The following is a 17,373-nucleotide window of genomic DNA, read 5'->3' as shown; positions in this document are numbered from 1 at the left end:
AGGTGGAAAAATAAAACTGAATCAGGTCAAAGGTTATCTAAAGCTGTTAAGGTCAATTTATATTATAGTAATCAATAACAAAATTCGCTTGTTAGAACTTATTTCAATGTTAATAAACATATGACATGACGTCTTCATCTACATGAACTGCGGGACGATTCACTAATTTAGTGATCAGCGCTGAATTATAGCCACCGAGGTCATTCGACATTTTGTACACTGCTGCTTCACTTAATAATATTAAAATATTTTTTCCTAAAAACCTTTAATGGACTAAAAATGAGCTCGGTGACCATCATTCAGTGTGAACACTGAGTTAGCGAATAATTCCGCTGATAGCTAGCTTGCAAGCGACGTGCGCTTGATGTGGACATAGCCTAAAGGGATTAGGGAACTTTAACATACTCATATGACAGTGTCTAGCCAGCCACCAGTGGTCATTGTACCACCACTAATGAACTTTTAAAATTTATTACATAACGCTAACTGTTTGTTACAATTTTTATTAAGGAAAGTGTCTAGTAGGCTTTCGGTAGCCAGAGGACCTGTTTGCTAAAGTAGCCCAGAACATAATCTGACCACCATAATTCCATGTAGTCTTGACAATTCTACCCATCAGGCTGGCCTGTAATAGTTTTAAGTTGTGCTTATAACAATATGAAGTTAAAAACTAAAACCCGACTGCGATCGTCTTAATAAACGCTGAAATACTATAGTAAAATTGTTTTCTGTCTCTTGGTATATTTTAATGTTGTAGTACATTCATATTTATAAACTCGAAATTTTCTACTCTTTCATTTGACACCCCACTCGATACAATAGCAAAAAGAAAATTTTGGAGACCCCCCCACTTTTTTTCATGTAACATCCGTTAGGTCAATTTTTTCATATAAAATATAGCCTACGAGTATGTCACTCAGACCTTTACGACGAATCGATTGACACCTCATTCATCAAAATCGGCCCAGTAGTTTAGGCGCTACGGTGGAACACACAGAATCTGGATACAAACATACACACATACATACATACATAGACTGCTAAAATCATAACCCTTCCTTTTGGCTTTGCCGCAGTCGGGTAAAAAAACTAAAAAAATACATGTCCTACCCATAATTTCATTCTTGGATTAAGAAACATAACCGAGATTTGGTGAATTTCCCTTATTGACGTGGATAAATCAATAGCATGTACGAATGTTTGACTCACAACTTGTAGGAAACTATAAATCCCCGATGGAAGCGGGATTCAGCAAATATGGATTGCAAATATGCCACGGCGCGGGCTAATTGGAAGCCGTACTAATATGTGTCCATCGATAATCTTTTTGCTATTCCTATATCTGTAGGGATTACCCATTCATATAGATTAGTCGGTATAAGTAGGCATCGCTCAAGTAGCCAGGTTTGTACACATCTATGTTTCCTATTACGTTAGTATTATAATATCACAAGTGTAAATTAAAAATTTTTAACACCCCCGACAAGTGAAGATTACAGTAACTAGAAAAGAACTGATAAGTTTCAATCGGCTGAACCAATTTTCTTGGATTAAGTATAGCTAAGAACAATCAATCAAGCCACCTTTCAAACAAAAAAAACTAAATTAAAATCGGTTCATTAGTTTAGGAGCTACGACGCCACAGACAGATACACAGATACACACGTTAAACTTAGAACACCCCTTTTTTTGGGTCGGGGTTTAAAAATTTGACTCATTCGAAATAAGGTCATTACTTTATTTTTCGGACCGCTTTTGCAGTACTTAATATTACAAAATCTTCTAGGCAGTCCTGCCTATTACTTTTTCGAGGAATCATAGACTCTGATTAATCTGTGTAGGTAACAATGGAAATGACAATACCACAAAGACAATGAAAAGGGGCCAGGGAGGTCGTCAAAAGACGTACAGACTACCCTACGGACAAAGCGAAACCACCAAGTTATTAAGGGCCAACGCAAACAGGCGGAGTGAAGTCGAACAGAGTCTTTATGATAATAATATGACTGGGTAGTGAGTACGGCTATTAGGTTTAACTATAATATCAGATCTTAGTAATATCTAATAATAATCCGAAGCACCAGATTGACGTACTCTCTCAGGCACGGTCTGATTGGAAAAGTTGAATTTGTAGATCAAGCTGATAGACTGTGTGAAATATGATCCCTAACTTTAGGTAGGCACATAAATAGCAGATATTTTATGAACTCAAAAAAGGGGTGTTATAAGTTTGACGTGTGTATCTGTGTATCTGCCTGTGGCATCGTAGCTCCTAAACTAATGAACTGATATTAATTTAGTTTTTTCTGTTTGAAAGGTGGCTTTATCGAGAGTGTTCTTAGCTATAATCCAAGAAAATTGGTTCAGCCGTTTGAAAGTTATCAGCTCTTTTCTAGTTACTGTAACTGCACTTGTCGGGGGTGTTATAAATTTTTAACTTACACATGTATTATTGTGCTGTTAATGTATTACTTCGTAAATCGTATATACTCGATTAGTGTATTAGTAGACCCATTGTAGAGTCAGCGACAAAGTCTGGTTTGCACCCGTCCATAGTCGCTTACATTAGCGGGTGCAAACTTTTTGGTGCAAAAAAGCTTTGTTGCTATTTGCACCTTCCAACAAAGGTTGAAAGTACCTAGGTATGCTATGACATCATCGTCACGAATTTTTCAGACGTGACCCTTTAACCTTTACATTATAAAAGACCTAACTTATTGTGGTACATTAAAAATATATTCTTTAGATTCTTTAGGCTGTAAATGTCGCACATTTTTTGAGCTCTGTGAACCTAGCCTAGATTTAAGTGATTGCAGCCATTGATGTTCTACTGCGGGGAAAATTTACTATTCAAAAGGTCTAGATTGAAACGTAATCCGCTGCGCAAGCTGCTCTATTTCGAGTGGCTTAGAGCTGCTTCAGACTAGAGACTTTTATCTAACAACAAATTGTATTGACACGATTGAGAGCAAAAATGTGAGCAGGATAGATTTATTCATTGTAGTTTACCCAGAAAGAGATGGCAACTAAGCATGTTTGCCGCGCTGGAAGCAAAAAATTAAATTATATCATTTTGTAGCAAACAAAAAGTAATTTCATAATATTTTTACAAGACTGCCCAAAAAATAGGATGTTTTCAGTATTTATGTATGTTGCATAAATGCATTAAATGTGTTTGTAAGTTTCTATGTTTCATCCTAACGTATAAATGCCTGAACTGATTCGGATGCATGGGGTATCGTTAGAATCCTTACGTCGTCATCTCGAGTGACACTTGGTTATAAATTATTTGATTGAAATGCTATACGGCAGAGCATTTAAATACCACTTGTTCGAGTTTGTGCATTATCCACATAACTAATTTAAAAAATACCCAAAATTTAATGAACTTTGCCGATATAAACTTTTGGGGTAGTTTTCGAATATTCTGCTAGGGAAGAAATTGTTTTCCAAATAAGTTTGTATGTACTGTATGAACTTAATTTTTTTTCGGTTAACGGAGTTTGCAACTTTTTGTCGCATGCTATGTCTTTAGTTTGATGCCACCCTCCGTGAGAGATGCAAAGGTTATACAGCTCGAGCCAACTAATATGAAATTAGGGGTGCATTTCTTTCGCTGTATGCTTTCGCGAGTAAGCCGGCTACTGTATTTTTAATTTTGAAATTGTAACGTTGGATTGAAGTTTTTGAAATGCAAGGTTTGTTGACAGACTTGGGGACTTAGTTATTAAACTAATAACTGTGTTTTTTCATTATATAGGGTCTAGGAGGTCTGTCATTTTAACGTTGATAAAGGTCTCTACATATTTTTGTGGAATGTGCTATATGATTTTATCATTATAATCAATCCATCACACCTATAGTCCTTTCAGAATGAGATGCTCTTAGGACATAGTCCACCATGCAGGCCAAGTGCAGAATGGCAAATCTCACACACCTTTGAAAACATTATGGAGAACTCTCAGGCATGCAGGTTTCGCGATGTTTCCCATTACTGTTAAAGAATTCGATAATTAATTTCTTAAAACGCACACAGCTCCGATGAGTTAGAGATGCGTGCCCGGGATCGAACTCCCGACCGCCCGAATAGCAGGCGGACCTTTTTTATCAGCAGGCTAGCACGGCTTATATATCCATACTAATTTTTATTATAAATGCGAAAGTGTGTCTGTCTGTCTGCTACCTTTACACGGCCCAACAGTTTAACCGATTCTGACGAAATTTGGTACAGGGTTAGCTTATATCCCGGGGACGGACATACGCTACTTTTTATCCCGGAAAATTAAAGAGTTCCCACGGGATTCCCAAAAACCCATCCGCTTAACCGATTTGTATGTTTGGTACCGAGGTAGCTTGCATCCCTGTAATTTGACATAGGCAACTTTTTATCCCGGAAAATCAAACAGATCCCCCGGGATCTTTAAAATCATAAATCCACGCAAACGAAGTCGCGGGCATCCTCTAGTTATTTTATAAAATACCTATCCACATAAAAGGAGACACCCTGTCTAAAGGACAGTTTTAAACCTAGCAAGTATGCCTGGGTCTAAAAACTGGAGTTGACGTAGACTCAGGCTAAGAAATGATTTTAAGAAATGCTAAATAGATTTTTAAAAAACCTTAATCTACGTGGACGAAGTCGCCGATAAAAACTATGTCTTTTATACTATTTACTATAGAACTGTAAATGCCAGTTTGTTGGTCTGTGAACGCATTACGCAAAGTCACTGAACCAGTTGAGATAGCAATTTCACACCTTCACGCTCTGGTGGCACATCTCTGCTAAATCATAGCAGCGAAACCTTTGAATCACAGCCATGACTTGTCAGTTGTATGACATGCATAATGGAAGCGATATTGCCTATCCATACTTATATACTTATAATATTATAAATGCGAAAGTGTGTCTGTCTGTCTGTCTGTCTGCTACGTTTTCAGAGCCCAACCACCCAACCGATTTTAATGAAATTTGGTACAGACTTGGGGTACATCCCGGGGAAGGACATAGGCTATTTTTTGTCCCGGAAAATCAAAGAGTTTCTACAGGGTTTAATAAAACCGAAATCCACGCGTGCGAAGCCACGGACGTCCTCTAGTCTAAATATATAAACGGAAAAGCTGACTGACTGATTGACTGACTGACTAACGCACAGCTCAAACTACCGTTCGGATCGGGCTGAAATTTGACATGCAGATAGCAATTATGACGTAGACATCCGCTAAGGAAGGATTTCTGAACAGTCAACCCCTAAGGAGATAAAACAGAGGATTGAAATTTGTTTAATCCACGCGGAAGAAGTCGCGGGCTTAAGCTACCTCTAATACAAGAGGTTGGATTTTGAGTCCTTTTCCTTTTAACCCGATATTGGAAGCTGTGCCCGGTGAAGGACTTAAGCTCTTGGCACTCTCCGACGCGAAATAAACATAGCGAAATCGCCTACACATTTTGCTTAGCGATATTTAATCTTGTGGGAAAGAGATACACAGCCAAGTCAATTAAAGACCGTTTCACAGCTGTTTCGCTACTTGGTGATGTTTCGCTAAGCGAAACGTGTAGTGGTTTCGATGCATTAATTTCGCAGCGATCTGCTACGGGCTTTAAATTTGATAAACTTGACTCCATGCAGCAGTAGACAAAAGATAGTTTATCATAAACCTAGCTTCGTAGAAAATGTTAATGATGCTACGATGGATCTACGGCGTAGCAAATTACTACGTCATAGTACAGGCAATCAATTTTTGCAACTATTCATACTGTTTATAGCAAAACTATGTGGAAGAAATTCTTTGGTCAATTTACTATGTTTTAGCAGCTAAAATGTCGCTACATTTAGTACATAAATAAGCTAATAGGTTCCGAAACTTTTTAGGCAAGTCTAATTAAATACCAAAACTTTCAGTGAGGGGACCTAAAAAGAAAGTGTCACAAATTAATCTTAACTTCCTTTCTTTGTGTTTTTATTTACCTTAGAGGCCAATGGACTCTCTATATCTCTATTCTACGAACCATATAAATCGTTTCTCACACGCTAGTGTTAAGTAGTTCAAACATTTTAAATTATTCAGTGATAAAATCAAGACGTACATTTTTCATGACCGTATAAAATGGACTAATCATACAAAGTTGAAGTTAATAGTTAAAGTGCCTTTAAACTCGGCTACGGCAAATCCATAAAGTGAAGTATATACTTAGTAAGTAAGTACGAAAGGCAAATAAATAATTATGTGATTTTTATAACTCATCAAGGTGATTAGTTACATACTATACATAGTTACCTCTATCTATTACGCTGAAGTGACAATGGGCGGGCATAAGTTCAAAGAATCTATATAGATCTTGTGGTCTTGAGTTGTTGGAGTATCGACCAGAAATGTGCTTTCGTGTCTTGATCAACCCACCACTAAGTAAATAGCCGACATCAAATAAACGAGTTGTAACGAGACGCTGAATATAAGCGGTGTAAGACTGCGGCGTGAAAAAGTCCCTAAAAAAGACTTATATGTCCAGTGGCTATTTTTTTTTTTTAATTATATAGACTAGCGCTTGGCTGCAAACCTGCTAGCAAGTGATGATGCAGACTAAGATGGAGCGCGCTTGCCTAGAAGTTGCCTATTCACTCTTGACTTGAAGGTACCCATATTATATTATAGTAGGAAGGGAAAACTGATGCAGGAAGGGCGTTCCATATCCTAGCGGTTCGGATTAGAAAAGAAGAAGTAAATCGTTTCATACGTGTTCAAGGAATTTCGACTACGTATGGATGCAGACCTTGACGATGCCTGGTGGTACGATGGTAGGAAGAACGTATATCGGTTAAAGAAGATGACGACGACGTCACTTACCTACTCGTACAAAATTTGTACAACAAGGTAGGTATCATGTAGTAAAAACGTAATGTACTCGCGTGTTTCTAGTAAAATAAATATAGCCGGTTATATAGGGATGTATTTAATTACGTTGAAAGATCGAACGTCCCAAAGCGCTGCTGCCGCTCACCGGAAACTCGTCAACTAATAATTTCCTGCCCGTAAGAAAATCTCTATTTAACGCCGGCGAACTTAAAATTAAACCTTGCGTTCGAGTTTATACGAGTTTATTAAAATATTACTCCTAGATGTTACATGGTACCTATTATGTTTAGTAATTGAAATTTACTAAACCGTTAGTTATGCACTTTCGCATTTTTATTATACTTTATGCACAAAATTGCCTCATTTTCGCTCCACTAACCACTCGCAAAATAGATCAATTAACATCCTCTATCAGGTAATCAGGATTTACATCAGTAAAGAATTTTAAAATGTCCACCACATTTTTACACTGGACATAATTAAATAATACCGATACGAACGAAAGAATTTAGGAGTCCACCGTACTAGTATTCGATAGATAGATATCCCAAGGAAACTCCCATCATTAATGGAAAGAGTCACGGCCCTCATTAGTAAGAAAAACAACGCAAAGAGACATATTCAAAATAATAAAGGACAGGCTTTGACAATTTTCTATCCTCTTTTGATATCAGGAAAAGGAAATCCCAAAAAAGCGGAAAGATCAAATAATAATAAGTGACTTGTTCAGAATATTTTTCCTTTATAGCCCCTTTTGGAGGCTATTTATTTGGACCGCACTATAGCCTGTATTCTGTCAGTACCAATATGGCGGCTCAACCAGCTGGAGGCGCTATTGCGAACTTATGAATTGTGAAAAACAAAAAAAACGGCCAAGTGCGAGTTGGACTCGCGCACCGAGGGTTCCGTACTCGGGTATTTTTTTTGACATTTTGCTCGATAAATCAAAAACTATTATGCATAAAAATAAATGAAAATCTGTTTTAGAATGTACAGGTAAAGCTCTTTCATATAAACCCCACTTGGTACAGTTACCTTATTTTGAAAAATTAAACATATTTTTAATTTTTTTTTAATGGTGTGACAACAAATTCACGGTTTTCGGATTTATTCCTGTACTTATACTATAAGACCTACTTACCTGCCAAATTTCATGATTCTAGGTCAACGGCAAGTACTCTATAGGTTTTCTTGACAGACACGACGGACGGACGGACAGACGGATGACAGACAGGCAGACAGACAACAGAGTGATCCTATAAGGGTCCCGTTTTTACTTTTGAGGTACGCAACCGTAAAAACACCCGAATGCCGAATTCAAACTTATTTTATTTATTACAATTTCAAAAATCAAAGGTAAAATAATTTATTCAATTTGGGTCTTTTGATGGTCAATTGTTGAATTTGTAAGATGTAACAGTGATAAATAATTACGTAAACTTAAAACTAAAGCTACGAGGGTTCCAAACGCGCCCAAGTCTGACATGAACCCACAACCAACTCAGAAATAATGTACCTATGGTAAAGGTCTTATTAAGAGAAAGAAATAGGTACATAGTGTAAAGGTCGCATCGGTTTACGGTTGTATCCGTGTAATAATATGACTTGAAATATCGTCACCAACCAATAGGCAATGGGCGAGTAATGCCTCAAATCCACTGGTTATTGCCCTATTTCACATTTCCCGATGTTTATCGAAGTCGTGACTTGTTTGTAAACTTTTCAAAATTCCGATAGTATTTTTGTTGGCGCTTTTGAAACTGTCAGTAGTGATTTAAAGTAGATCCTTTTGAACTCTCTTTCACAATTAAATGAGGATATTAATTGATGCTTGTCTTTACAAGGTCTTTACTAAGCTGCAATAATATCAGAATATTGTTCTTGTTTTAAGAGGGCTCTCTCCGTCACTCGTTTCATACAATCGTAGTTCCAATTTCACTTGAATATTAAGCAACCAAAGTCCATGAAATTTTGCAGACATATTCTAGAAACTAATATCTATGTCTGTGGTTTTCCAGATTTATGTTAAAATATTCGGTTTCAAAGTTACGCGGTCTTAAAAATTTTCATACAAATCTTTGAGCCCCTGTAATTTTAAAACTACATATTTTTAGAAAAATCTAAAACACCACAGACACAGATATTAGTTTCTAGAATATGTCTGCAAAATTTCATGGACTTTGGTTGCTTAATATTCAAATGAAATTGGAACTACGATTGTATGAAACGAGAGCCCTGTTAATGCTAGTAGTTAATAGCAGTGGTAGGTTAACAGAACTCTAGAACAGTTAGAGTATACCATCTTTGCAAAAAGATACGTATGTAGTCACATACAAAATCTAACAGAGAAATTGTTGCCTCGACTTTTTTACCACCAAAAAAAAATGAGCGGATATATATTTTTTGCGGACACTTTATGTCCGTAAGTTTATCTTGTAATTTTTCATCGTTCACGTGAATCTATTTAGATTTTTAATAGGAATCTTTTGTTTTCTTCTTAAAAAAGTGTCTTTTTGTTTTCAAAACTGCTGAGTTTCTTGCCGGCTCTTTTCAGTAGAGCTTACTTTTCGAACTGGCATGCAGTGGTTGTGTTGACAATACATATCTTATGAGTTCTCTGGCTATATTGTATCCATTGCAACGCATTCAATATTTGATTATCCAGGGGCGCGTTTGGAACCCTCGTAGGTAGCATTAGGTTTTATTTTACGTAAGTAAATAATTAATTATCACCAATCTATAAATTCCATGATTGACAATCAAAAAGTAGAATGTTACACATTTTTTTTAGTTTTAATAGTTTCGTCAAATCATAGTCGTATACATGAATTGATTCTGTATGCTGATACTAAATAAAAATATGTTACCCAATTTGAATAAGTGATTTGAGTATGAGTGTGATGCGGGACTTCGACTGTGTTGGTGTTAGCTGGCGGGCGTGCTCTGCCTTTTTGGAGTGTTTTTTTTTTTTGTTAAAACTGACTGGAAAGCGCTCTAAGGGGGTGCCGTGCGTGTGTCAGCGAGCGCCGGCAAAGACGGGGTCCATACATGTATAGCTTAACTAACTTGTTACAAATAACTACAATCTTGACATTGGCTAATCTTTGTAAAGCCAGACAAGAGAAAAAAAAAAGAGTGTGATGCGTTAAAAAATAAATAGACACTTTCTATTTTGAATTCGATAACAGTTAAGTCAGCTATTAAAATGTACGTAGTATGATCAACTACGTAAACCTACGTAGGTACTTATATGTAATAGTTATAATAATGAAAGTATATGAATAGTACTCGATGAATTCTATATTCGCGAGGTCGATTGCTATTGTTCGTAATGTTAACCGTGTTAATTGAAAAATGTCTTGCCGACACGCGATGTTATTCCACTTATCATACCTACTCTACTGTAAGTATATCTATCTATGACTTTTAACATACGCTACTCAAAATATCAAAAAAAAACTAAATTAAAATCGGTTCATTAGCTTAGGAGCTACGATGCCACAGATACACAGATGCACAGGTCAAACTTATAACACCCCTCTTTTTGGGTCGGGGGTTAAAAATATCATCATCATCATGATCAACTCATCGCCGGCCCACTATGGAGCACGGGTATCAGAGTGAGAAGGGTCTAGCCATAGACCATATCACGTTGGCCAAGTGCGGATTGGCAGACCTCTCACACTTTTGAGAACATTATGGAGAACTCTCAGGCATGCAAGTTTCCTCACGATATTTTCCTTCACCGTTAATGCAAGTGATATTTAATTACTTAAAACGCACATAACTCCGAAAAGTGCGTGCCCGGGATCGATAAGGAGGCCGCCTAACGCCGCGCCGGTATCGAAAAATTCTGTTTTCTTCATAATATTAATGTCACCGCAAGTCATCATCACCACAACTCATCACAAGGCATACCGAACCAGTCGTAGATACATTTAACCATTCAATATCTAGGTACTTGTAAAAATTTAATTGAATACAATTTTTTATTTATTTATTTACTTTAACTGGCGCTATTTTAATCACATTTTTTAGGGTTCCGTACCGGAAATGTGCCAACGTGACCCTAATGTCCGTCTGTATTTTGATTGCCGCTATAAATAATTTTTAAAACCAAGACGGCTATCAAATTTTTTTTTAAAGTAAATACAGTGTTACATCTTGTACGATGTTGCGGAGCATTTTAAGTAGTTTGCCTGATTTTTAATCTTTTTCAGCGTTATAAACATTAAAGTTTAAAATCTGTAGTTTGAGAAGCAGTGCCACGTCATATCGCGGCCATGTATTTAGGAACACAAACCATAGCGTTTACACCGACCGTACCAGCTGTGTACCAGTACCTACTGCATCTAGATAAAGTTGAACTTTCTACTAGTCTACGAGTGAACCTACATTGCCTACAGGCAGAGTCGGTATGTGGTTTATTTTCTATTGAGTATTCGAATTTAAAAGTTTTGTATAACTTTTTACGTAGGTACATCGCATACTGCCCTACATTACAAGTATGTACCTACTATCTACCTATCTATGAACTTACCTACATAATATATTATTTGTATGATACCACCTACGTAAGCTGTTGTGGTAAGTTACAAAATTAGTGTCGAATTGTTAACAAAAATAAAATAATGCTGAAAATACAATTTTTTTATACTTATGAAACGACGTTTCTATTTGAAGTTGTATTTTTCAAAAGAGGGCGATGGAAAACGTCATTTAGATTTCTTAGAACGCTCTATTGAAAATTTGCAGTTTTGGGGATAGGTACAACAATTTTATGACATACGCGTGGATTCATGTTTTAATTCCGTTAAAAATCCCGTTAGAACTCTTTGATTTTCCGAGACAAAAAGTAGCCTACGAGTATGTCCGTCGCTAGGATGCAAACTGTGTCAGTATCAAATTTCGTCGAAGTACATAGCAGACAGACAAACAGACACGCTTTCCCATATATAATATTAATAAGTATGGATGTAAAGCAACACAAAAGCTGAATGCAAAATTTAAGTTTTTTGAATCAGTTTCCGATCATTCTCTATTCAAAAAAGCCATAAGTACTAATACTTACTAAATATGTACTATTAATAGCATAGCCCATTTCATGCATAGTAAAAAAAAATAGCAATGTTAGCTAGCCCTGTCTTTTCCTGTAAAAAACGCAGTTCACCGTGACCGAAGTGATTTGCCAAAATAGATTTTGACAGATTTTCGCACAGTTCACCATTCACGTTTACTAAGTTTGAAAAAGTTACAATATAGCTTCAGGATTTTTAACAAGCTCGTAGCTTTTAACCATATGTGGGTAATTAAAAAGAGCTACCTTTTAAATGCTTGTGAGCATTATGAAACGATACAGTTTATATTTAAGTACGTATTGTTAAAGTATGAAAGCCTCGAAAGCCGCAAATAGCAGGCCTACATGCTCTAATTGCTTTATAAACATTTTATATGGTATAAAAAGGCTGAATTTAAAGGAGTTATTTAGGCTGGGATAGGGCTGCCAGATACAAGAGATACTAAAATCTTGATATTTTATGATAATTTAGTTCATTTTAGTTTTTAATTTAAATTAGAATTAGTTTATTTAATGTTATGTATATGTTATTATGTGAAGTGGAAAAACTCATTCTAAAAATATCTAATCCAAATTAGCATAAACTGCCAAAAAATTAATTGAAAGCAGTACTTAGTAGTAATTTAAGTCAGTCACAAAATCTTTACGCACGGAACACACCACTGCCAGTCAGTCTTTCTAATGAATTCCCATAGTTCAAGAAGAAGATAGGCGACAATTTGTATTTTGCATGCAGAAAATAGATGTCCGATTTTTTTTTTCTTGGGAATTTTATCAGTTTTGGGAATTTTTTGGTAACAAAAATTCCCTTCGCGTCGTCTGGTAACCCTAGGCCACTGGCGTGTTCCGCCCGCCGCAATACAAATGGGTTTTTAGCGCATAAATCAACCTAAGTATGATAATTACTAAGGAGCAAATTAGTGTTAAACCGGATTCTAATGTCATTTTTAACCGACTTCCAAAAAAGGAGGAGGTTCTCAATTCGTCGGATTTTTTTTTTACCTACCTACACGACATCCTTCGCTAACAATGTAGTCGTAGAAAGGCACTGGAAGAGGTATAATATTTTGCCCATGGCTATATCTGAGTAGGTTTTAAACTTTTTTTAACAAATTCTGACTATCGCGTAATAATTTGGTGGGAAATTATTCCTATACTAAAACTAAGCCTGAGATCCAGTTGTATGACAGGCAGTTAAAGTTACGTTATGGTTAGGTACGGCTAAACTTTGATCGTCAATAAAATCAAAACAGATTCTACAAGTCATGATTTGTTAACTTTGGACTAAAATTTTACCTCTAACCTTAATGATTAAGGTGCACTTTAAACTTGAATTTCATTCGGTTTTTCGCAATTTGTAAACTAATACGACAAAATAGGCTTATGGCATTCTAATAACGCCAATAGAAGTAACATCTCCACGGGTTTATATAAAAAATCTTGGCTTGATAGAGTTCAGTTTAAGAAATTAGTCAAAATAATGAGTTTGACGTGAGTTACTCACAAATTAGTCGATACTCGTTCTAATTTCTCATACTAACTTATGCAACCTACTTTGCTTTTTATTGGCGCTCAAAGCTTAATTCTATGGGACCTATAACTATTGTAGTTGGAATGCCAATTAAAAATATAATACTCTCGCTAGATAAGAGTCTTTCTTACTAAGTGATATGCACTGATTAATTAAGTATTACCTACGCTATTCTTTTATGCTAGTAGCTAAGTATAGTAGTAAAACTTCCTTAGTACCTATACTTACTCGTAGTAGTGAAAAAAGACCTTCCTTCAAAATCTCCTTTTTTATTTAATTATAAGTGACATTCTTAGTCTATTTTTGTAAACGTACATAGGCACGTAATTTTATTTGTTACCTACCTATATTATAATTATAAGCATATCTATATTGCGAAGTTCGATAACTCTACATATTTCTCTAATAATAGCAAAACTATAGCAACGTAGGAGACTACTATTCTTAACCACTAAATAGCTATCACTGCCGAGTGTGGTCTGTTCTATTTCACAAAAATACAAGAAGCCTACATCACAATATTGGGATTGCTCTCTCAATTATTAGTACCTAGGCACCTGAAGAACTATTTACTTTCTTAACTGCAATACTTACCTACTGCACCAGTATGTGGGCTACAGGCCTATAAATTCTGTATGTCAATGGTTGTGTAATGTCCTATAAACACTGAATCTGATAGAGATAACATGGACATCATTGGACTCTTTTCGTAGTACTAAATTCCATTACTATTTCTTTACCTACGGAATAAACTTGTTGATTATGTACACGACAAACTTTTAATTAGCCACCATAAAATAATTTACTATGCATAGAACAACATACAACTATTATACATGCAATATATAATATATTATGCATGCATCGTTCGATTCATTGGTTTAATTTTTTTTCTCTAATTTAACAAGGTTTTGAAAATAAATGTATGGTCACACTATATCCACGCTACCAATAATGATCGGCATGGCAACGCCATGCGTCACACGTACCTATATTCCATACGCTAACAATAATGTTGACCAATTATTCCTGGAATTGTAGGATACTTATTTACTTACTTATTGGAGGATTTACTTGTAAATTATTTAAACTGCATACACGTGTTAAGAATCGAATTCCGATTTAGCTGATTTTTATGGAAATTAAAAATTAAGCTGAGCTAAACAGCTCATCTGATTCAGTTCATTGAACGATGGGTAGATGACTTCCAATAAATCAATGTTTTTCTACATGACACTGGCGAAGTGCATTGTGCTGGTGTGGCACTTAGATTAAAAGCCATTAAGCAAAATAAGAAGAAGTAGATGAATGAACCAAACACGTTGGTATATTGCAGTGCGCGGCTGGTCGCGCGGCCTGGCAGGAGGCGGCGGCGCTGTCGGTGGGCGGCGGCGGCGCGGGCGCGGGCGGCGCCGCCCGCCGCTGCTCCGTGCTCGGCGACCACCCGGGCGCGCGCCGCGACCCGCGCGGCAAGTGGCACCGCACCAACCGGGTACCTACTCCATACCACCACTAAACACCTTAGCCTTACCTCAAGTACTCCAGATTACTGCCATAGCACCATTGTACAGCGTAATACTGTACAGTATAGGCACCGCCTACTGTACAGTATTACTGCTCGGCGACCACAAGGGCGCACGACCCGCACCGCACAAACCGGGTAACTAATCTCTACCATCATTATACAACCTAATCCTGCTTCAATGTAGATGTAATTCAATGAACTCTACACCACTGCTATAGCGCCACAATACAGCGCCTTTAGAGTAAAGACGCCGCCGATGCTCCATGCTCGGCGACCATCCGAGCACGCGACGCGATCCGCGCGGAAGTGGCACCACACCAACCGGGTACCTACTCCATACCTCCACTAAACAGCTTAGGTTACTTTGAAGGACTCATTACCTAACTAGGATACTGCTATAGCACTATAACTGTACCCGAAAATCTCTCATAAAAGTACTTACTTGCATAGTAGTCTAGTGGCAATGAAATATGTTCTTTAGTAAATAAGATGAACAACGTTGCAGGTCCGAGATGCCTCATACGGGTCATCGTCGGACTCGGACGGGGAGCTGGAGGGAGCGAGCGGGGAGCCCTGGGGCGTCGCGAGGCTTCTGTACGCGGGGCTGGCCATTCTCGCTCTTGGCCTCGTCGTGTACTTCGTCGGCACCGGAGACAAGGTCAGTTCATTTTTAGGATTTCGTATCTCAAAAGGAAAAACGGAACCCTTATAGAATCACTTTGTTGTCTGTCCGTCTTTCGAGTCTGTCAAGAAAACCTATAGGGTACTTCCCGTTGAACTAGAATTATGAAATTTGGCAAGTAGGTAGCTCTTATAGCACAAGTAAAAGAATAAATCCGAAAACCGTTACACCATAGAAAAAAAATTAAAATGTGTTTAAATTTTCAAAGTAAGATAACTATATCAAGTGGGGTATCATAATATGAAAAGGCTTACTTGTACATTCTGAAACAGATTTTTATTTATTTTTAAGCGTAATAGTTTTTGATTTTTATCGTGCAAAATACCCGAGTACGGAACCGGCCTCGGTACGTTTTTTTTAAATTTATTGACTAGTGCTTGGCTGCAATCAGACCTGCTAGCACGTGATGATGCAACCTAAGATGAAGCGCGTTTGCATAGAAGATGCCATCTTGGGTTAAGGTTTCTTAAAACTCCCGTGGGAAATCTTTGGTTTTCCGGGATAAAAAGTTGCCCATGTCAATTTCTGGGGCATAGGCTACTTCTGAACCAAATTACATATAAATCAGTTAAACGGATGGACCTTTATGAATGCCGTGGGAACTCTTTGATTTTCGGGATAAATAAGTAGCCTGTGTCCGTTTCCGGGATGTAAGCTAACTCTGTACCCATCAAAATCGGTTAAACTACTGGGCCGTGAAAAGTTAGCAGACAGACATACTTTTGCATTTATAATATTAAGTATGGATTGGTATAATCTCCTATTCCTATTCCAGGGTTTCAAAACACCAGCGCTACGTCTGGTGGGCCCGTCACTCATCGTGGCCGGCCTTTCGTGTTGCTTGCTGCGTATTATGTTTTGTATTTTCGCCAAGCCTTGTTGCAGGCGGAGGACCAACCACAAGGAGAACAGAAGGTAACTCGCATCTTTTTACCAAAAATATACCTAACATCTTAACGTTATAATAGGTATCTCACGCTCGAATTGGGCGAAATGCTTCTGAGCCTTGAATACTGAAACAAAAAATCTTCAGAATATTTTCATGTGAAAATACATGACTCCAGACTCCAGAGTAGGTAGGTACCTAATGCAAACCTGGCAAAACTGTTTGGAGATGTTAAAACACGTTTTCCCATCCATATTAAAACAAAGTTAACGTTGAGTTGAAAAGTTGTCCTAAATTTTCTGTGCTACAAAATCTAGTTTGGCGCTCATAAGGTTATCCATTTGTGAATCATTGACTTAACATCTTATATACCTGTTCCAGACTGTCCGGTTGCGTGGAAGGCGAAGAGATGCCGCTGGCGAGGTGCCCAAGCACACGTCAGGGACCAGCGCAGTGTTCGCCGGCGCGACGCCTCGACGCGTCCTCGTGCGACGTGTCCAGCCTGTCCAGCGGCGAAGAGGACGAGCGTCTGCGGCGATACCGCACGGCCAACGCGACCTCCACACACTTGCAGCCGCAGACTGTTCACGTACAGCCAGTAAGTTCAACACCGCTGCTATGATCCTACTGCTAAAGCCGTGGCCGCCAACGCAACGTGTAACGCGTCCTCGTGCGGCGTGTCCAGCCTGACCAGCGGCGAAGAAAAGCGTATGCGCCGATATCGCACGTTCAACGCGACCTCCACACACACTTGCAGCTGCAGACTGTTCATGTGCAGAACGTAAGCTAAACAATCTAAGGCATAGAACACATTTTTGGT

At 37.7% G+C, this 17,373-nt stretch overlaps 1 protein-coding gene across 1 annotated transcript in view; it reads left to right on the top strand.

Moving 5' to 3' along the window:
* The window catches only part of LOC123872124, a 62,263-nt gene that overhangs the window by 44,267 nt on the left and 623 nt on the right, over positions 1–17,373 (top strand). Inside the window, exons 3-6 of the mRNA XM_045916274.1 lie at positions 14,797–14,952; positions 15,491–15,643; positions 16,443–16,582; positions 16,935–17,151. Coding sequence (XP_045772230.1) covers positions 14,797–14,952; positions 15,491–15,643; positions 16,443–16,582; positions 16,935–17,151 — 666 coding nt within the window. The remainder of the gene's footprint in view (positions 1–14,796; positions 14,953–15,490; positions 15,644–16,442; positions 16,583–16,934; positions 17,152–17,373) is intronic.

The sequence above is a fragment of the Maniola jurtina genome, chromosome 14, assembly GCF_905333055.1.
Source record: "Maniola jurtina chromosome 14, ilManJurt1.1, whole genome shotgun sequence".
Classification (NCBI taxonomy): domain Eukaryota; kingdom Metazoa; phylum Arthropoda; class Insecta; order Lepidoptera; family Nymphalidae; genus Maniola; species Maniola jurtina.
The sequence above is the reverse complement of the archived record's forward strand: the minus strand, read 5'-3'. Positions and strand labels throughout refer to the sequence as shown.